This window comes from Mustelus asterias, unplaced genomic scaffold (genome assembly GCF_964213995.1).
Source record: "Mustelus asterias unplaced genomic scaffold, sMusAst1.hap1.1 HAP1_SCAFFOLD_84, whole genome shotgun sequence".
Taxonomy (NCBI): domain Eukaryota; kingdom Metazoa; phylum Chordata; class Chondrichthyes; order Carcharhiniformes; family Triakidae; genus Mustelus; species Mustelus asterias.
In genome coordinates this window covers 1,173,333-1,196,312 of record NW_027590138.1, presented here as the reverse complement: position 1 = coordinate 1,196,312, position 22,980 = coordinate 1,173,333, and the positions used below count along the sequence as shown (strand labels likewise).

The 22,980-nt window shown below is 45.8% G+C and overlaps 1 protein-coding gene across 1 annotated transcript; it reads right to left on the bottom strand.

The window, feature by feature from the left end:
• Positions 1–790: 790 nt before the first annotated feature.
• Positions 791–22,408, bottom strand: LOC144483886 (uncharacterized). The gene is made up of 6 exons (XM_078202464.1): positions 21,830–22,408; positions 19,351–20,960; positions 5,278–5,949; positions 2,282–2,290; positions 1,571–1,806; positions 791–1,486 (listed from the first exon to the last, which is right to left on the bottom strand). Exons 2-6 carry the CDS (start codon positions 20,607–20,609, stop codon positions 996–998), a joined length of 2,667 nt encoding a protein of 888 aa, XP_078058590.1. The 5' UTR covers positions 20,610–20,960; positions 21,830–22,408; the 3' UTR covers positions 791–995.
• Positions 22,409–22,980: the final 572 nt, after the last annotated feature.

The following is a 22,980-nucleotide window of genomic DNA, read 5'->3' as shown; positions in this document are numbered from 1 at the left end:
GATTCATTCAGCTCCATTTCACAACCTGCCTTTGTGTTTTTGTGGGTTCTCTCTCACTTTTTTTTCTTTTAAATTCAGTGTCACAGAGTTTTAGAAGCGGAGGATTTGCAGTCAGGAATCTTCGAACAAACATCACATCAGGATCTGACGGAGCTGCCCAGTTAACGGTAACTTGATTATCATTCGGATTTTAAACATTGAAGGAAAAAGCATTGTTCACAGTAGATGAAACTGTTCTCTGCGTGGACGAGGCTTCAGTTGATCATCTGGCCTCAGGAGCTACAAATATAAACATCCTGGGGAGGAACCATGGAAGAGTGAGGACAGTGATGAGGGATTCAGTTACCCGTCTGAGCTGGAAGCTCATCGGGCACCGGGGAGAGGCCGTTCACCGGCTCTGTGTATTGGACTGATTTCACTCCATCAGCCAACCTGTTGGCTCACTGACATATTCACACTGGGGGGAGATTGTTCAAACGCTCCAGAGATGGAAAGGGATTCATTCAGTCATCCCAACATATGACACACAAACGTGTTCACACTTGAGTGATTTTGTTAATTACCCAGATTACGAGAAGAGCTGCAAAAGTTCCAGGGAAGTGATATCCTATCAACGTGTCCACACTGCTGAGAGACTGTTCAGGTGCTCTCACTTTGGGACTGAGTTCAGGCGATTATCTCACCTCACAGTACACCAGCAGATTCACACTGGGGAGAGGTTATTCCTCTGCTCTGACTCAGTTGAAAAAAATTACAAGTAAATCACTATTTGCTATAGACCAAAGAAAGATACTTTATTAGAAGAGTAAGGGTCACAAGGTAAAACAAGCCAAGTTCCAGAATATTAAACATCCAGTCCAGTTACAGAGATTGTAAACATCAACAGAAACAAACCCAAACTATCAGAATGAACAGAGTTCAGTCTTGGGTGTCATTAACAGCAGCAACAGCAGCAGAATCCAATCCCAGTAATCACTGCTGAACTCGCCGGTGTGTCAGCCAATTAGATGATCGATTGTATCCTTCTCACATGTGGAACAGGAGTCTGGTCTCTCCCCAGTGTGAACTCGCTGGTGTGTCCGCAGGTTGGATGAATTACTGAATCCTTTCCCACACTGAGAGCAGGTGAATGGTCTCTCTCCAGTGTGAACCCGCTGATGTATCTGCAGGTGGGATGACTGAGTGAATGTTTTCCCACAATAGGAGCAGGTGAATGGTCTCTCCCCAGTGTGCAATCGTCGGTGTCTCTGCAGATTTGATGCATAAGGAAAATGCTTCCCACACTCGGAGCAGGTGAACGGCCTCTCCCCAGTGTGAACTCGCTGATGTATCAGCAGATAGGATGAATCAGTGAATCCCTTCCCACACTCGGAGCAGCTGAACAGTCTCTCCCTGGTGTGAATTCGCTGGTGTCTCTGCAGGTTGGATGAATTACTGAATCCTTTCCCACACTCAGGGCAGATGAATGGCCTCTCCCCGGTGTGAACTCGCTCGTGTGTCTGCAGGTGGGATAACTGAGTGAATCCCTTCCCACACTCTGAACACGTGAACCATTTCTCCCCGGTGTGACCTCGCTGGTGCATCAGCAAGTTGGATGATTCACTGAATCCCTTCCCACAATCGGAGCAGGTGAATGGCTTCTCCCCGCTGTGAACTCGCTTGTGTGTCTCCAGGTGGGATGAACTTGTGAATCCTTTCCCGCACTCGGGGCAGGTGAATGGCCACTCCCCTGTGTGAACTCGTTTGTGTGTCTGCAGGGAGGATGAATGAGCAAATCCCTTCCCACACTCCAAACAAATGAACGGCCTCTCCCCAGTGTGATTACATCGATGAGTTTCCAGTTGGTGTGAGAAATTGAATCCTTTACCACAGTCTCCACATTTCCACGGCTTCTCCATGGTGCTGGTGTCCATGTGTCTCTCCCAGTTTGACAGTCAGCTGAAGCCTCATCCACAACAAAACACCCGAATGGTCTCACCCCAATGTGACTGGTGCTGTCTTTTCAAGATGTGTTCTTGCTTTTCCAATCACATTTATGGTTGAAATCTCTTGAAGCAGAAGAACAGACAAATATTTCTCTTTGTAGATTCCAAAGGCTGATGTTGTCCAGGTCCCGATGAATGGAGTTAATCTGTCAGATCACCATGAGTGTTTGTTTTGAGATTTCTGTCTGGAAATCCTCTTCTGATATCCTGTAACACGAATTTCCAAAATTCATCACTGTCAGTGCAACTTAGAAATTCAGAAAAGACAATTCCAGTTTTTATAGAAAATTCTTTACTTTTCCCCACTATTCTTACCCTGCTGTATCGCACTATACACCCTCCCAATTCTCCTAAAGGTGCCAATTCATGTTGGTTAATGAATCCATGCTCATCACTTCCTGTTCAAATGTGTGTAATATGCAGCACTCATTACTTGGTTGGAGATATGGTGGGTGCAGCGAGTGATCATGATCTGGAACTGGGTGCCCACGGATCTTGTGGCAGTGAAAACAATTAAAGATTTCAAACTGAAATTGGATGCGCACTTGAAGGAAATATTCTTGCAGGAGAATGGGTAGATGGAGGGGCAATGGGTCTGACTGGATTGCTCTATAAGAAGTTGATATTGTCTCCTTCTCTATCGGAATAACAATGCCTGGAAGTATATTAACATAGTTACAATATTCTATTACAAGACTAGAATCATAGAATCCCTACAGTGCAGAAGGAGGCCATTCAGCCCATCCAGTCTGCACCAACCACAATCCCACCCAGGCCCTATTCCTGTAACCCCATTTACTGGCCCTGCTATTACCACTGACACTAAGGTCAATTTTACCACGGCCAATCATTGGATGAACCTGTGTTGAAGATATTAAAAAGGCCATGTGTTTAACACAAAGTCAATTTATTTGACTATTATCCACAATATTAACACCTATAAATGGACTGTTGTTTATTAACAGCAATGGAAACAGACCCATTCGAACATAATAATTAAGAACAGAAGGAGGCCACTCGGCCCCTCAAGCCTGTTCCGCCATTCAATAGGATCGTGGCTGATCTGATTGTAACCTCAACCCAACATTCCTGCCCACTACCCTCACCAATAATCTTCCATCTCCTTTTTAATCAGGAGACCACCTTGCTCTTCTTCAAAATATTCCAAGATTCTTCTTCCTCTGCCTTTTGAGGAAGAGAGTTCCAAAGATCCATGATCCTCTGAGAGAAAACACTTCTCCCTATCTCTGTCTGAAACACATTTTTAAACAGTGTCTCCTTGTTCAAGATTCTCCCACAAGAAAAAAAAATCCTTTCCACATCAACCCAGTCAATAGCCCTCAGAAACGTAAAAGGTTTCAATCAAGGCCCCTCTTACTCTTCTAAACTCCAGTGGATACAAGCCCAGATTCTCCAATCTTTCCTCATAAGACAACCTGCCAATTTCTGGTATTAGTCTGGTAGACATTCTCTGAACTGCTTCCAATGCATTTACATTTTCCTTAAATAAGGAGTTCAATACTTTAACAACACTCCAGATGTGGTCTCACCAGTGTCCTGTATGACTGAAACATAAACTCACTCCTTTTGTAACCACTTTCCTCACAATAAACAATGACATTCTATTAACTTTCCTCATTACTTGCTGTACCTGCATTCCAGCCTTTTGTGATTCATGTATTAGGACACCTCTGAATCTCAGAGCTCTGCAATCTCTCACCATTTAACGTTTTTTTTTAAATTTGGCAGGAATTCCTGCCAAAATTGATAATTCCACATTTGCCCACGTTATACTCCATTTGCCAAATCTTTGCCCACTAGCTGAACTTATCTCCATCCCTTTGTAGCCTCCTTACATCCTCTTCACAACTTACTTTTCTACCTTTGTGTCCTCAGCAAATTTAGCGACCATGCTTGCATCCAAGTCATTTATATAAATTGTTAAAAGTAGAGGTTCCAGTTCTGATCGCTTTGGCACACCACTCGTCACATCCTGCCAACCAGATAAAGATCCATGTGTTGCCAACTCTGTTTCCCGTTAGCTCGCCAATCTTCTTTCCATGCCATATTACCCCCACACTGTGAGATTCTATTTTCCACGTTAAGCTTTGATGTGGCAGATTATGAAATGCATTTTGCAAATCAAAGTACAGTACATTCACCTTTGCTGCCCCATTATCCAATATATAAAGTCACCATCTCCCAGATGTCCCCTTGAGAGGGAGAGCTGACTGGTGGTCACTTAACCTGAGGATCATAAATTCATTAGATATAGGAGCAGAATTAGACCATTTGGCCAATCGAGTCTGTTCCGCCATTCGATCATGGCTGATAAGCTCCTCATCCCCATTTTCCTGCCTTCTCCCCATAACCCTTCAACCCCATTACCAATTAAAAATCTGTCTAACTCATCCTTAAATTTACTCACTGTCCCAGCATCCACCACCCTTTGGGACAGCGAATTCCACAGATTCACAACCCTTTGGGAGAAGCAGTTTCTCCTCAACTCTGTTTTAACTTTGCTGCCCCTTATCCTAAGGCTATGACCTCTCATCCTAGAATGCCCCAGAAGAGGAAGCATCCGTTCCACATCTACTTTATCCACACCTTTCATCATCTTGGATCACCACACCTCACGTGAGGGGCAAGATTGAGGAGACGGCACCTTCATGAATAACCTTGGTTGGCACGAGAATTGAAACTGTACTGTTGGTGTCGCTGTGCATCACAAACCAGCCACCCGGCCAACTGAGCGAACCGACCCCCTTTATCCAAAGTATATGTGACTCCTTCAAAGAACTTCAATAAATAGGTTGAATATGAATTCCCTTTCTCAAACCGTGCTGACTCTCTCTGGTTGTCTGAATTTTTCTCATTCTCATGATATCTTTAATAAAGCTTTAATATTTTCCCTACATCAGGTTTTATATTAAGTGGTCTTTAGTTTCCTTTTTGCCTCCCTCCTTTTTTGAATAAAGGAGTTACATTTGCTACTTTGCAATCTACTGGAATCTTCCTCAAATCTCGCGACTTTTAGATAATTAAAATGGTGCTATTTCCTTCCATGTTCAAAATTCTCTGCTGTTCAGGTTACAATACATTGTGCAATTCCATCCAATCCTGATCTGATGTTTTGTGCAAGTTTCCTGACCCCAAATCCTCCCCTTCCAAGACCAATTATATCAACACCTATAACAGAGCTGGAGTCACTTTACAATTCAACAGAAACAGACCCAAAGGTACATGATCCAGTCTGAACATGAAAACAGCAAAATCCAATCACAACAGTTACTTGTGAACTCGCTGGTGTCTCAGCAGATTGGATGACTGACTGAATCCCTTTCCACACTTGGAACAAGTGAATGGCTTCTCCCCGGTGTGAATTCGCTGGTGTGTCAGCAGAGTGGATGAGTGAGCAAATCCATTCCCACACTGGGAGCAGGTGAACGGTCTCTCCCCAGTGTGAGTGCGCTGGTGTACAGTGAGTTGAGATGATTGCTTGAACCCAGTCCCACAGTGAGAGCACCTGAATGGTTTCTCATCAGTGTGAACACGTTGATGGTAATGCAGATTTACAGAATTTTTAAAGCATTTCCCACAGTCTGGACATTTAAAAGGTCTCTCATCAGTGTGAATCCGCTGGTGTGTGAAGAGGGTGGCTGACTGAGCAAATCTCTTCCCACACTGGGAGCAAGTGAATGGCCTCTCCCCAGTGTGAATTCGCTGGTGTAATGCGAGGTTGGAAGACTGAGTGAATCCCTTCCCACACACAGAGCAGGTGAACGGCCTTTCCCCAGTGTGGATTCGCTGATGTTTCAGCAGATGGGATGAGGCACTGAATCCTTTCCCACACTGGGAGCAGTTGAATGGTCTCTCTTCAGTGTGAGTTCTCTGGTGTATATGTAAGCTGTTTGACTGAGTGAATCCCCTCCCACACTGGGAGCAGGTGAATGGTCTCTCCCCACTGTGACTGCGCCAATGAATCTCCAGCTGGGAAGGGTAATCAAATCCCTTCCCACAGTCCCCACATTTCCACAGCTTCTCCCTGTTGCGACTGCAATTATGTTCCGAAAGGCTGGATGATTGGTTAAAGTCTTGTCCACACACAGAACACGTGTACAGTTTCTCTTCACTGTGAACGGTGCTATTTCCTTCCATGTTCAAAACACAATGATATTCAGGTTACAACAAATTGGCTAACTCCATCAGGTTTTGATATAATATTTGGTTTCAGTTTCCCAACTGCAAATCCTCCTCTTCTAAACCCTGTGAAATTGATTTAAAACAGAAAAAAGGAAGTGAGAGAGAACCCACAAAAACACAAAGGCAGTTTGTGAAATTGAGCTGAATGAATCTGGTCATTTGTGGGGCTGGCACTCGGAAAAAGTGTTCATGAAAACTGCTGGATTGTCATAAAAACCCAGCGGGTTCACTGATATCCTTCAGGGCAGGAAATCTGCCACACGGTCTGGACACAAGACTCTGGACACTGAGAGAAGACAGAGAGAAGTAGGAGAGGTCAGGGTGAAGGAGAGGGATTTTGTACATTGACAACTCAATTAGAACTTTGACAGAAAGTTTCCCAAACCCTCAACCTCCACCCACCTAGAAGGACCAGGGTAGCAACTAGATGGGAACACCATTACCTTCAAGTTCCCCTCCAACTCACACACCACCCTGACTTGTCTGACATCCAGTACTAAAAGAACAGAAATTTCTTTCATATAAACACTGGGAAGACTGAACCCATTGTCTTCAGTCCCCACTACAAACTCCACTCCCTCGCCAGCAACTCTCTCCCTCTTCCTGGCAACTGTCTGAGGCTGAACCAAACTGTTTACAACCATGGTAAAATATTTCACCCCAAGTTGAGCTTCCAGCCACATCATCATCAAGACCGCCTATTTCCACCTCAGTGCCATTGATCAACTCTACTCCAGTCTCAGCTCCTTTGGAACTCTCATCCATTCCATTGTGACGTGAAACACAGGGGAATGGGGATACAGAGAGGGAATGGGACTGACTGAATTGCTCCACAGAGAGTTGGCATGGATCTGAGTTGCCTATTCTATGTTGTAATGTTTCCATCACTGAAAATAGATAATGTTGATACAGTGCTATATATTTTAAGACAAGAAATAGGGAATCGTAAATAACATAGTATATACCATGTAACTACATTAAACATATCTCTCTCCCATACAAATTTACTGTTCATTAAAATGTTAGCCCTCTCCTGAGAAAACTCCCCCTTGAATTATGAACATTGGGGAAGAGGCCATCCTATTCGCCAGATATATAAACGTGTCAAAGTGAGGGAGCTAAAGGATGTCAATGTCTTTGAGAGAGAAAGAAAAAGATACCTGGGCCTAGTCTTGCTCCTAATTCCGATGTTCGTCTGTAACGTTTTCAGAGTCTGCAGCCTCCCTGGATTCACTTCCTTTCCCTTCAGTTGCTGCAAGTCCCCAATTTCTCCCAGAATGAGAAAAGAAATGGAAAGGGGGAAATATCGATTTCCTCCCAGATGTTGTCGAGAAGCGGGAGTTTCACTCTGAACCTCGTTGGCCAACTTCCGCATTGTGACGTCACAATGGAACCTAGCCTGAATTGGCCAATAGGAATAAGTCTGTACCGATGTGACGTCCTGGAGTTCCAGTGCGCAGGCCCGGGCGCGCAGACATGGGAGTCCCGCCCCCTCCCATTGATTCCCCCGCCCCTTGCCATCTCCTCGAGCCAAGGTTTCCAGGCAACCGGCTGGCGGCTCCAGCCAGAGCGAGAAGCCGCTCGGTGATCTCCCCCTCCCCCCCCCTCTCTCTCCGGCGGCTGCTGCTCCAAAAAGAGATCGAGAGCGGCCGCTGGCGGCAGCCGCACTGCGCCTGCTCCGGACAGCTCGGCTCAGCAGCGCTCTCTGCGCCTGCTCCGGACAGCTCGGCTCAGCAGCGCTCTCTGCGCCTGCGTGCTGGGCTGCCAGCTGAGGGAGTGGGGGAGGGAACTTTGCAAAATCTCTTCCCATCATTTTCTTCCAAGTCCCGCAGTTTGATTTGAAACAGAACAGCTTCTGTTTGTAGCTTCACCACAGACTCAAACTTCACACACAGACTCAAACTTCACACACAGACTCAAACTTCACCACAGACTCAAACTTCACACACAGACTCAAACTTCACACACAGACTCAAACTTCACACACAGACTCAAACTTCACCACAGACTCAAACTTCACACACAGACTCAAACTTCACACACAGACTCAAACTTCACACACAGACTCAAACTTCACACACAGACTCAAACTTCACACACAGACTCAAACTTCACCACAGACTCAAACTTCACCACAGACTCAAACTTCACCACAGACTCAAACTTCACACACAGACTCCACCTTCACCACAGACTCAAACTTCACACACAGACTCAAACTTCACACACAGACTCAAACTTCACCACAGACTCAAACTTCACCACAGACTCAAACTTCACCACAGACTCAAACTTCACACACAGACTCCAACTTCACCACAGACTCAAACTTCACACACAGACTCAAACTTCATCCTCTGGACAACATCTGTGAGGAAAACACTTTCTTTCCCCCCCTGGGAAATACAGAGACAGAGAAATTCTCTGGAACTGGAATTAGAGCCAAATATACTGAGGGGGGAAATGTTTGTAATTTTGTGGAACCTGTTTTTATTGTCTGAGCTTTTTAATGTGTAATTTATCTTGTCTGTTCAAATACTGTTTCTTAATGCATGATTCAGTGATGTTAATTTTAGATTAATTTTTAAAGTAAAATTTTTTTTAAATGAAACATTGTCTTTTAGTTTATTCTATTGGGATTTGTGGGAATTTGCTTATTATAAGGTGACCATGAGGATCGTAACAACATTGATATGTCTGGTGTTGTTATATGGTGCAGATGATGTGGAGATGCCGGTGTTGGACTGGGGTGGGCACAGTAAGAAGTCTCACAACACCTGGTTAAAATCCAACAGGTTCATTTGGAATCACGAGCTTTCAGAGCGCTGCTCCTTCTCACCTGATGAAGGGGCAGTGCTCTGAAAGCTTGTGATTCCAAATAAACCTGTTGGACTTTAACCAGGTGTTGTGATACTTCTTACTATATGGTGCATAATGGGTATATAATTTATGGATTTGTATTACAGTTGATGTTGTTTAATTCCAGAATAGTATTGTAACTACACTGTATATTTTCCAGTCAGAGTCAGCAGAGCACAAGATAAATCAATTCAGCTGCTTGAGTCCGTGCCAAGTCTCTGTCGGGGAATCCACTCAGTGCCATTTTTCCTCGATATCCCTGTTCCCCAGTAAGTTTCATTCCTTCAAGTGCCCAACCAATTTTATTTTGAAATCACTGGTCATCTCCACTTCCACCACTCTCATCATTAGTGAGTTCCAGAACATGATTGCTTGCTCCCCAAGTCAAGTTCTTCCGCACCCATCTGTATCTCTAATCATGTAATAGAGTGCTGAATATTGCTTACATTTTTAGTTCACTAAATATGCAAATTTTTTATATGCTAAGACACAAGATTTCAGGAATATGTGTCCAGTACATGAAACAGTCAGCACGGATCTGTCGATTAGGATGAATCAGCACCCTCAGGACAATGTCTATTTCAGGTCCAGCAAAGTGAGAATGGAGGGAGAGTGTTTGGGATGGAGATTTACAAATTTTCAAGAATGAGAGGAAAGAATGTTCCACAGAAACTAGAATTGTCTGTTCTGAGTTTTTATCCTGTACTGACAGCAATGATTTTTGTGAATTTCTTTCACAGGCTATTAGAAGGGGAGAATTTACAGACACAAATCTCAACAAACATGACGTTAGGATCTGACAGAGTCACCCAATTATTCAGGATCTGAATACCATCGGCATTTGAAACTAGAATGGAAAATGTTTGTCTGTTCCTTCAAACTGTTTAAACATCAGTGTGACTGGAAAATCACTGAGACACAGACACTCGAGTGAGAGTATTCCAGTGAACTGACTGTGGAAAGAGCTTTAACCAGTTACACAGCCTGGAAAAGATTGAAGGATTCACAGTGAGGAGAGAGACCATGTATGTGTCATCTGTGGGGTCAAACCTTCATCTGAACCTGGAGATGTACAAAGACACTCAGACCATGGAAATGTAGGGACTGTGGGAAGGGATTCAATTGTCCCTCGAAGCTGGAAACCCTTCGATGCAGCCACACTGTGGAGACACCGTTCACCTGCTCTGAGTTTGGAAGGGGATTTCGTGATTCATCCACCCTGAGGAATCACCAGCGACTTCACATCAGGGAGAGGCCATTCACCTGCTCTGAGTGTGGGAAGAAATTCAGCGATTCGTCTGCCCTGCTGACACACCAGCGGGTTCACAATGGGGAGAGACCATTCACCTGTTGTGTGTGTGGAAAGGGATTCACTCAGTCATCTACCCTGCAGAACCACCAGCGATTTCACACGGGTGAGGGGCTGTTCCCCTGCTCAGAGTGTGGGAAGGGATTCACTCACTCATCCCTCCCGCTGACACACCAACCCATTCACACTGGGCCGAGGCCATTCATCTGCTCCGAGTGTGGGAAGGGATTCACTCAATTATCGAGTCTGCTGAGACACAAAGGATTACACACTGGGGAAAGGCCATTCATCTGATGTGTGTGTGGGAAGTGACTCAGTCAATCATCCAGTCTGCTGGAATACTGAGGCTCCTCCCCCAATAAGAAACCTGTTCAATGCTCTGACTGTGGGAGCTGCTTTAAAACCTGAGCCTACCTGAGGGTCGACCAGCGCATTCACACTGAGGATGACTGAAATGTCAGGCGCTCTCACTGTGCAAAGAGGTTTAGAACATCATCTGACCTACTGAAACATCAGGGAATTCACACTGGGAAGAGACCCTGATAATTCCCACTCACTTTCAGCGATTTCTCATAAAACCTACCAGATTGGAAGCTTCTGCCTGAAATTTTATTTTCCCTTAGTTTCCAAACTGAGACCATTCACCTGCTCAGTGTGTGGGAAAGGATTCACTTGTTCACCCAAGCTGCTGAGACACCATGGCAGTCACACCCATTAGTGACCTTTCCGGTGCTCTGACTGTGGCTGTTAATTATATCAATGGAGGTGAAGTTTATTCAGATGGAGGGTATTGATTAGATAGTTATAATGAGCAGGTAAAAAGTGGGACTCACTAATATAGCTTGGAGTCAGAGTTGAACCTGTAATGTTTGATTCTGTGAACAAATCTAGACCAAATAAAGATTGACTCCACCCCAAGGCTGTCAGGATTATAACATGGTAACAGAAAATGCTTGTCTCATGGTGAAGGTTGGAAACTAAAAGAAAGTATAATTCAGACAGAAGCTTCCAATCCCAGCAGCTTTTGTGAGAAATGACTGAAAGGCAGTGGGAATTGTCAGGGTCTGATTACCTGCTGATGCTCTCGGAGTCTGAACCATACAACCAGTGGAAGAATGAAGTGGCGATGTGGACACGGGTTACATCCCGATCAAGGAGGAAACAAGATCTGGCCTTGGCACTGTCACTTCCTAACACAAGGAAAATCAGCAACAAAGCATTTTCTGATCAGCCAAACTGCAAGTTGATAACTGCACTGGCACGGATGATTCATGTAAAGAATTCACTTCAGGTGGTTGGAGGGTAGAATCCCTGTCAATTGGTCTATGGGAGAAATCCCAAATTCCCCTCTGTGCCGGGCGATCGCCCTCCTGCTTTAAAGGGATACAATTAGTTCCATTTTCAGTCATCAATTATCTGATTGTTCCATGAAAAGAATTGCTCGAAGCAACAAATTATTGGAGATACCAGAAGAGGGTTTCTTCATGTGTAACGTTTGGACTGAAGAAGAAAAAACATCTTTTTCTTCGATTTGTTTTGAAACACTGTGTGAATTTTTGCGATCCCGGTCAGGACTGTTAACGTTTGCAGAGAAATTCGAACACCCAGTGATTAACTGAAAGAATTACATCACAAGATTCCACATTGTTAAACAAAAACAAACTTTACCGTATGTTTAAATAAAATTTAAAAAGATAACACGACAAATTGAATACTACAGTCAATAAAGATTTATGATATAAACCTAGTTCTATTTTTTTACCTCACCCCAAGAGTTTCTTTATACTTAATGATATCTTGAAGTTTCATTCACTTCTGTTCCTAGGACCATCCCAAAGGTATGTCAAAGCTCTCAATTCACTTTAATTCTCCCCAGTACTCCAGATATTCTCCAAGCTCCAAGAGTTTATGGGAGTCCATCCATTATCTTTTCACTAAACAAGTCTCCAATTTTCCTTTAAGCTCTCAAACTGTGGACTCCTCAGTCCAAACATGGGCTTCACTGCATTCTTGCTGAGGGATTTAAATGTTGGAAACACCCCTGGTTTCTAATGGTCCTCTCAGCTTCTAGTCTCACAGCTGGTTCACAGCTCCTGATCCCACAACTGGTGGCTTCCAAGCTAACTGCAGACTGTCCGCTGTCTATCTGTGGAACCAGGTCATTGATTGGAAAGGACTCAAAAGGTTACGGGGAAAAGGCAGGAGAATGGGATTGAGATTTATCAGCCATGATCGAATGGCACAGCAGATTCAATGGGCCGAATAGCCTAATTCTGCTCCTATATCTTATGGTCTAATTCTAACCAAGGCTCCACCCTGAATCACATATCCCCATGGTAACAGAGACCAGGTGGAATGTCCGACAGATATTTCGCTTCAAAACTAAACCTTTTTCCTGAGCTCTGCATGAAGAATTCACCAAACAAAAACAGTACAATAATTGTCAGACCCAATGTCTCCAGCTAAAAGATCCAGCTGACCTTTTACAGTTCTTACCTCTCGAGTTTTGACTTCTTAAACCAACACGGGCCATGCTTTGTGACTGCGAATTCCCTGAGGGTGTTTTCATCAGATTCTCAACCCAGGTTTTCCATTTTTTAAAAGCAATTCTTGCAACTAATTCATATTTCCAAAACATAGGAATTATGAAATTGGATTTTTGGAACAAAAACAGGAAGAAATGAAAACGTATCACCTACATAATATCCCATTTAGAATATTACAATATACAACATGCTGTATATCTTAACAACAGCCATGATCTTATTGAATGGTGGAGCAGGCTCGAAGGGCCAAATGGCCTCCTCCTGTTCCTAAATCCACTGTTTTCCTCTGTTGATCTATCTTATAACCTGCAACAGACATAATAATCCCTCCATTGTCCACTTCACATTCACAAGTCCAGCTTGGTAACAGCACACTGCTGGGTTCCATGTCCAGGAATCTCAGTCCACTGAAGATGGAAATTACTGCTTGCAGTCTTTTCTGAAAGTTTTCTTTTTACAATAATTATAGTCCAAAGTTCCTCCTGCAAAAGGAGAGTCTTCATTGCTGTTCATTTGTGAATTTTCAAGTTCTATTTTGAAAACAGTCTGTACAGAGTTCACATTTTGAAATTTATTTTCTTCCATGTTTGTAGTTCCTCCATTGTTTAAATCCAGAGAGAATATTCCACTCAATTCCACATTGAAACTGTCTTCTTCTTGCTCAGTTATAGCTGATTCCTTTATTGTCCAGGACAATATATTCACAATATCTTTAAAACAGAAATTAAACATTCCCATTTAATTTCAGGTATTAACATAGAAATCATAGAAATAGAAACCCTACAGTGCAGAAGGAGGCCATTCGGCCCATCGAGTCTGCACCGACCACAATCCCACCCAGGCCCTACCCCCACATATTTACCCACTAATCCCTCTAACCTACGCATCTCAGGACTCTAAGGGGCAATTTTTTTTTAACCTGGCCAATCAACCTAACCCGCACATCTTTGGACTGTGGGAGGAAACCGGAGCACCCGGAGGAAACCCACGCAGACACGAGGAGAATGTGCAAACTCCTCACAGACAGTGACCCGAGCCGGGAATCGAACCCGGGACCCTGGAGCTGTGAAGCAGCAGTGCTAACCACTGTGCTACCGTGCTGCCCTAACATATTCTGTTAGTTTGTTCTTTATTGTCAATGTCAGGCTGGGGTTGTTCCCCTTGGAGCAAAGTACGTTGAAGGAAGATTTGATAGAGGTGGACAAGATTCTGACAGGTTTAGATAAGGTGGACAAAGAAAAGCTGTTCCCATTCGCTGATGGGACAAGGACGAGGGGGGACACAGATTTCTTGTTTTGGGTCAGAATGTAAGGGGGGGGGGGGGGAGTGGGGGGGGGGGCGCGGATGTGAGGAAGAATATTCTGATGCAGCGAATGGTAATGACCTGAAACTCGCTGCCTACGAGGGTGGAGGAAGTGGAGACAATAAACAATTAAAAAGGAAATTGGATGGGCATTTGGGATGTTCCAGACGGAACGAAGAACAAAGAAAATTTTGTTTTCTTTAAACAAAACAAAACAAAAAAAAACAAAGAAAATCCATCAAGACATCATTTGACTGAGTGTGGCAGAAAGGGACCTACACAGGGTTGGAATCGGTGGGAGTTGGACGGGGGGGGGGAACTCTCCGCCGGTTGGGGATATACCAGGTACAGACGAGGATGGCTGTGGTTGTTGGAGGTCAGTCATCACTGCAAAGGTCACTGCAGGGTTCATCTAAAACTCTGCTGGCCATGTTTAAACTCACATTAAGTGTTATTCCACTATCACCCTTGTGCACGATGATCCACCCAGTAAAGCAACAACTTAATATTAAAATTCTCATCCTTGGTTTCAAATCACTCCATGACCTTGCCTGTCCCAATATCTATAATCTCCTATCAGCCCCACAACCCTCAATATATGACACTGCTCTAATTCTGGTCTTTAGTTTGTCCCTAACCTTGCTTCACCATTGCAAGCTCTACCTTCAGTTGCTTAGGCTCCAACCTCTGGAATACCATCCCTACACGTCTCCAACTCTCCACCTCGCTTTACTCCTTGAAGACACCCCTTAAAATCTACCACTTTGAGACCAAACCTTTGGTCATCTAACCTAATATCTTCGTTGTGGCTCAATATCATACTTTATTTTACAATGCTCCTTGGATGTTTTATTACTTTAAGGCGCTATATAAATATATTTTGTTGTTCCTCATGTCTCCTGGGCCTAATCATTTTCAGCTGCTTCATTAATTACCATCTCCCCACCGTAGGGTGGGAAACAGGGATGTTCACTGATGATTGCAGTGTATATGACCATTCACAACTCTGAATACTGAAGCTGCCTGCATGCAGCGCAGGACCAGGACAACATTCAGGTTGGAGCTGATTGTCAATTCATACTGACACCACATAATTATCAGGAAATATCTATTTCCAGCAAGAAAATCTAACCATCTTCCCTTGATATTCAATGGCATTACCATCAGTGAATGTCCCACCAGCAATAACTTTGGGGTTACCATTGACCAGTCATTTAAATACTGTGGTTACAAGAGCAGATCAGAGGTTGGGAGTTTTGTGGCAGGTTACTCACTTAATGACTCCCCAAAGGCTTGCCATGATTCACAAGGTATAAATCAGGAGTAAGGTGGAATATTCCCTACCTGGATGAGTGTACCTGCAACAATTTTGTAGATCATATCCAGGACAAAGTAGCTCGCCTGATCAGCATCTCAAATACCACCTTAAACATTCACTCTCCACCATTAGCCCACAGTGGTGGCAGTGTATCCCACATATTAGATACACTGCAAGAAATCACCAAGGCTGTTTTCACAGCATGTTCCAAACCCTAACTTCTACCACTTGAAAAACAAGTGCAGCCAGCGTATGGGAATGCTACCATCTGCAAATTGTACTCCACATCACATACCATTCTGACTTGAAAATCAATCACCATTCCTTCTCTGTCACTGCATCAAATTCCTGGAACTCTCTAACAGCGTTGTGGGTATACCTACACCAGATGGATTGCCGCGATTCAAGAAAGTGGCTCACTTTCTTCACAAGGGCAATCAGTGATGCGCAATGAATGTTGGCCTTGCCAGTCACATTCACATCCCCTGAAAGAATAAAACAAAATCCTCATCCCTGGTATCATTCCCAGTCATGAGGACTGCAATTATCAATGAACAGCTCCGCTTTCGACTTTATGATGGGGGGGGAAGGTCATTGGTGGAGCAACTGAGGATGGATGGGCCTCGGACACTACCCTGGGGCTGAGATGATTGGCCTCCAACAACCGCGATCATCCTCCTCTGTGCGGGATGTGGCTCTCGCCGGTGGAGAGTTTCCCCCTGATTCCCATTGACTTCAATGTCAATAGGGTTGCTTGATGCCACGCAGGGTCAAATGCTGCCTTGATGTCAATGGCAATCACTCCAACATCACCCAGTTCAACTCTTTTGTCCATGTTTGGACAAAGGCTGTAAATGAGGCAGGAGGTGAGTGGTCCAAGGTGGAACCCAAAATGAGCATCAGTGAGCAGGTTATTGCTGTATAAATGCTGCTTGATCGCACCGTTGGCAACAACATCTTCCATCATTTTGCTGATGATCGAGACGAGAGACATTGGAGGGCAGTTGGCCAGTTTGGATTTTTCCTTATCCATTGCCTTCAGCTGTTTATTGATATCCCTTGAAGTGAATCGAATTGGCTGAAGATGGGCATCTGTGATACGAGGGACCTCAGAATGGATAATCCATATGGAGAGATTAGAGAAGCTGGAATTGCACTCTATAGAGCAGGAAAGGTTAAGGAAAGATTTAATAGAGATATTCAAACTTTTGAGAGGTTTTGATAAAATGCATGTCTGTTTCCACTGGTTTTTAACCAAAAGACATCGGGTGGAATTTCATGAAAAAAATTCGAAGTGCTGAATGAGTGAGAAAAGTTTCAAACTCGTTTCTTGGGCAAATTAAAAAAAAAATCTTGTGGCACTGAGTCAAAAACAGTCACAATATAATCCTCACTGCAGGAGGAAGGGGAGGAACCTAAACTTGCTGGGGAAGCCAGCTGCTGATCTGGAGGGGTGTCATTGTTCATGCGCTCCATCCTCCCAGTTTCCAGCTTCAGTGGACATCCCCCCCTCCCCACAGAAATCGCCCCACCAATCTCCTCATCTGTAGCGTTTCCCCCAAATCACCAACCCCTCCCCGCAATCAGCATCCCTGCAGAGTTCCCCCTCTCGCCCCCTCCCCGATCGCCACCCCTGCAGAGTTTCCCCAATCACCAGCTCCCTCCCCCATCAGGACTCCTGCAGAGCTCCCCCCGCTAACCCCCTCCTCAATCACCACCCCTGCAGAGTTTCCCCAATCACCAGCTCTCTCCCCCATCAGGACTCCTGCAGAGCTCCCCCCCGATAACCCCCTCCTCAATCACCACCCCTGCAGAATTTCCCAATCACCACTCCCTCCCCCTAGTCAGCTTCACCGTCCCACGGAGTGACCCAGGGGTCCATTGGCGCCTCGAGGGAGGAGGGGGGCCTGGGGACGGTGCTGGGGCCTTCCACCCGGGGGATTCCGGCCGATGGGATGCAGGGCTTTCCGACTCCCCCTTTCCTGACACCGGTGCATCTCAAGAGCAGCAGGGTGAACAGCAAGGCAAGGATACATCTATATCACCAGGAAGACGGCTGGACCCCTCTAGGTCCCAGCTCTCCAGCAGACGCCTGCCAGCGGCATCACAGGCAAATGGGTGCGGAGTGCAGCTGCCTGCCTCCAGTTCTGATGTGCATCCTGGGGGGACGTGTTGATGTGGCGCTGGACCACGGGAGATGGAGATGTTGTGGGGTCGCCAGGAGGACACGGGTGAAAGTCTATATGAGAAAGGTTTAGGGAATTGGGCTCTGTTGACGATCACATCCACCTGTTTTATAGCACTGTTAACTATCGGCCCTTCGTGTTATTGCATTGTTAGTTTCACCAATAAATGTCCAAAGATGTGCAGGTTAGGTTGATTGGCCATACTAAATTGATCCGAGTGTCAGGGGGATTAGCAGGGTAAATGTGAGTTTACGGGAGTAGGGCCTGGGTGGGATTGTGGTCGGAACAGGCTCGATGGGCTGAATGGCCTCCTTCTGTACTGTAGGGATTCTATTATATTCTCTATAAAATTACAGCACAGAAACAAGCCCTTTGGCCCTCCAAGCCTGTAGCAACCATGCTGCCCGTCTGAACTAAAACCCCCTACCTTTCCGGGGACCATATCCCTCTATTCCTATGCTATTCATATATTTGTCAAGACACATCTTAACGTCACTATCGTATCTGCTTCCACTACCTTCCCCGGCAACGAGTTCCAGGCACCCACCAACCTCTGTGTAAAGAACCTGCCTCGTACATCTCCTTTAAACCATGCCCTTCACACCTGAAACCTATGCCCCTAGTAATTGACTCTTCCACCCTGGGAAAAAGCTTCTGACTATCCACTCTGTCCATGCCCCTCATAATCTTGTAGACTTCTATCAGGTTGCCCTCCTCAACCTCCGTTGTTCCAGTGAGAACAAACCAAGTTTCTCCAACCTCTCCTCATAGCTAATGCCCTCCACACCAGGCAACATCCTGATAAATATTTTCCGTACCCTCTCCAAAGCCTCCACATCCTTCTGGTAGTGTGGTGACCAGAATTGAACACTAGATTCCAAGTGCCGTCTAACTAAGGTTCTATAAAGCTGCAACATGACTTACCAATTTTTAAACTCAATGCCCCGGCCGATGAAGGCAAGCATGCCATATGCCTTCTTGATTAACTTCTCCACCTGCATTGCCACTTTCAATGACCTGTGTACCTGTACACCCAGATCCCTCTGCCTATGAATACTCTGAAGGGTTCTGCCGATAACTGTATATTTCCCATCTGTATTAGACCTTCCAAAATGCATTACCTCACATTTGTCTGAATTAAACTCCATCTGCCATCTCTACGCCCAAGTCTCCAACTGATCGATATCCTGCTGTATCCTCCGCCGGTCCCCATCGCTATCCGCAATTCCACCAACCTTTGTGTCATCCGCAAACTGACCAATCAAACCAGTTACATTTTCCTCCAAATCATTTATATATATATTACAAACAGCAAAAGTCCCAGCACTGATCCCTGAGGAATGTCACTTGTCACAGCCCTCCATTCAGAAATGTACCTTTGCAATGCCAACCTCTGTTTTCCTCTAAATATCTCGAAACCTCCTAACACCCTGTCACTCTGTGATCCTTGTGACATTTGAAACCAGATATTTGCAAAAAGACTCAAAGAGCATCAGCCCACTGGAGGCTGAGACCAGCCAGTCCAGCACAAAGAAACCCTCTGACCCTTCCCATTGACCAACTGTGAGAATGAACAAAATGCAATCCTGGATGCAACTGAGAGCAGAAACAATAACAGCAGAATCCAACCCCTGGAATCACTCGTGAACTCGCTGGTGTCTCAGCAGCCGGGATGAAACTCTGAATCCCTTCCCACACTGAGAGCAGGTAAACGGCCTCTCCCCAGTGTGAACTCGCTGGTGTGCCCGCAGGCTGGATGACTGAGTGAATCCCTCCCCACACTGAGAGCAGGTGAATGGTCTCTCCCCAGTGTGAACTCGCTGGTGTGCCTGCAGGTGGAATAACCGAGTGAATCCCTTCCCACACTGAGAGCAGGTGAACGGTCTCTCCCCAGTGTGAACGTGCTGGTGTCTCTGCAGGTGGGATAACTGAGTGAATCCCTTCCCACACTGAGAGCAGGTGAACGGTCTCTCCCCAGTGTGAACTCGCTGGTGTGCCTGCAAGTTGGATAACCAAGTGAATCCCTTCCCACACTGAGAGCAGGTGAATGGTTTCTCCCCAGTGTGAACTCGCTGGTGTGTCTGCAGGTTGGATAACCGAGTGAATCCCTTCCCACACTGAGAGCAGGTGAATGGTCTCTCCCCAGTGTGAACTTGCTGGTGTGTCCGCAGGGTGGATAAACAAGTGAATCCCTTCCCACATTGAGAGCAGGTGAACGGCCTCTCCCCAGTGTGAACTCGCTGGTGTGTCCGCAGGTTGGATGAACAAGTGAATCCCTTCCCACACTGAGAGCAGGTGAATGGCCTCTCCCCAGTGTGAACTCGCTGGTGTGTCCGCAGGGTGGATAAACAAGTGAATCCCTTCCCACACTGAGAGCAGGTGAATGGTCTCTCCCCAGTGTGAACTTGCTGGTGTGTCCGCAGGGTGGATAAACAAGTGAATCCCTTCCCACATTGAGAGCAGGTGAACGGCCTCTCCCCAGTGTGAACTCGCTGGTGTGTCCGCAGGTTGGATGAACAAGTGAATCCCTTCCCACACTGAGAGCAGGTGAATGGCCTCTCCCCAGTGTGAACTCGCTGGTGTGTCCGCAGGGTGGATAAACAAGTGAATCCCTTCCCACACTGAGAGCAGGTGAATGGCCTCTCTCCAGTGTGAACTCGCTGGTGTGTCCGCAGGTTGGATGAACAAGTGAATCCCTCCCCACACTGAGAGCAGGTGAATGGCTTCTCCCCAGTGTGAACTCGCTCGTGTGTCCGCAGGGTAGATAACTGAATGAATCCCTTCTCACACTGAGAGCAGGTGAATGGTCTCTCCCCAGTGTGGCTGCGCCGATGAGCTTCCAGCAGAGATGGGGCTCTGTATCTCTTCCCACAGTCCACACATTTCCATGGTTTCTCCATGGTGCAGGTGTCCTTACCTCTCTCTTGGGTGAACAATTAGTTGAAACTTCGTCCACACACAGAACAAGATTACAGTCTCTCCCCGCTGTGAATGGTGTGATATTTATTCAGACTGTGTAACTGGTTAAAGCTCTTTAGTCAGTGCACTGGAACACTCTCACTCGAGTGTGGCAGTGTGTTGATGCTTTTTCACTCACACAGACATTTCAAATCTTTTCAAATCGACAGGCTGCACAATCATTTCTCCTTCTGGATTCAAAGTCCGATGATATTGAGGTCCCAAGGGATATGACTCTGTCAGATCGAGACGTGACGTCTGAGATTTCGGCCTGTGATTCCTCTTTCAATATCCTGTAAAATGAGTTTACAAAAGTCATCAGTGTCAGTACAGGATAGAAATTCAGAACAGACAATTTCTATGGAACATTCTTTCCTCTCTCATTCCCCAAAAGCTGTAAATCTCCATCCCACACACTCTCTCCCCATTCTCAGCAGGTCTGGCAGCATCTGCATGGAGAGAAAAGAACTGATGTTTCAGAGCTTTGACAAAGGGTCATCGAGACAAGAAACATCAGCTCTTTTCTCTCCTTACAGATGCTGCCAGACCTGCTGAAATTTTCCAGCATTTTCTCTCTTGGTTTCAGATTCCAGCATCCGCAGTAATTTGCTTTTATAAGGCTGCAGATACCTCCTCCCAAGTAACATGCGTGTGCCCAAGACATCACCACTTGTTTCCCTTATTTCTTTAGCACCCATGGTGCTCTCCGCAGTAAACACAGAGGAGAAGTATTCATTAAAAATCTCACCCATCTCCTGCGGCTCCACACACAGATGGCCATACTGATTTTTAAGGGGATCTATTCTCTCTCTAGCCACCCTTTTACTCTTAATATAGCTATAGAACCTCTTGGAATTTTCTTTAATCTTACCTGCCAGATCCATATCATACCCTCTTTCTGTCCTCCTGATTTCCCTCTTCAGTATTTTCTTACACTTTTTATCGTCAGAGTGATTCACTTGTCCCCGATTTCCGAAACCCAATGTATGCTTCCTTCTTTTACCTGACCAGAGCCTCAATGTCCCTTGTCTGCCAGAGATCCCTAAATTCACCATTCTTTCCCTGCATCTTAACAGGAATATACTGCCCCTGGATTCTTGATATCACACTTTTTTAAAACCTCCTATTTCCCAGTCATTCCTTTCCCTTCAAACAAACTCACCTAATCGACATCTGCTCGATTCTGCCTAATGCCCACAAAAGTGGCCCTGTTCCAGTTTAGGGCCTTGACCTGTGGACCTGTCCTATCTTTTTCCAGAACTATTTTGAAACTATTGGTGCTCCCAATAGTGCTCCCTGACTGCCACTTCAGTCACTTGCTCGACCTCATTTCTTAACTGTCTAATAGAAAGTGAGTCCAGGAATTGATGATGAAAAATAAGGAGCTGGGAGATGAATTGAACAAGTATTTTGCCTCGATGTTCACAATAGAGGATACAGTTAAAACTCAGAGACAGCTGGAAATCAGAAAACAGAAGTGTGGGATGAACTCTGAAAAAGCACAATTCCCAGGGAAGTGGTCCTCAGCAAACTGTTGGAGCTGTGGGCTGATGAGTCCTCGGGTCCTGCTGGGCTTCATTCTCGGGTCCTGCTGGGCTTCATTCTCGGGTCCTGCTGGGCTTCATTCTCGGGTCCTGCTGGGCTTCATTCTCGGGTCCTGCTGGGCTTCATTCCCGGGTCTTAACAGAGGGAGATCGTTGATGTTCAATTTTCTTAACCGTCCGTCGCCATTACCCTCACTGCGCATGCTTCAGGTCCCGCCCCTCATTCACTCCGATTGGTTGGAGGACCAGCCGCTCCCGCTCGGTCATCCAGCACCGCCCCCTCTTCCTATTGGCCCGGAGCTGCCGTCAATCAGTCCCGGGGCATTGTGATGTGGAGCATGCGCAGTGTCAGTGCTGTCCTTGGCGCTTGTTTGTCCCGGAGAAGCGGAGTCAGCGTTAGGCGGTGGCTGGGAGGATTTGGAAACACTTTGTGGATCCGCAAACCCTTCAGAATCATTGTCAGCTCCCTGGTTTGCAGCTGCGGGGCTTCTCCCTCCCTCCCGGGAACAGGCCCAGGTTAACGGCCCCATCCTGGCTCAGCCACTGGAGGATGGTTCACATCAGAGGATGGGGGAGGGGGACAATAAATAAGAGGTTACACTTTGGCCTCAAATCAATGAGGACTCTGATCTCTGGGAAGGAAGGAAACCCTGGGAGGTGGGCGGGGAGGATTCACAAACACCCGCTGGAGGTCCCAACGCCCCCAATAAGAAGCTGCAGCTCCCTGCAGTGACCAGGAGAGAAAATAATTGATTTTATTTTCACTCTG

Coding starts and splice junctions, on each gene's coding strand:
- LOC144483886 (XM_078202464.1), bottom strand. CDS start 20,609: ATGGAGAAACCATGGAAATGTGTGGACTGTGGGAAGAGATACAGAGCC. Junction 5,950..19,350: donor AGACACCAGCGAGTTCACGA/GTGATTCCAGGG, acceptor GCGCAGTCACAG/TGGGGAGAGACCATTCACCT. Junction 1,487..1,570: donor CTTGCTGATGCACCAGCGAG/GTCACACCGGGG, acceptor CACACGAGCGAG/TTCACACCGGGGAGAGGCCA.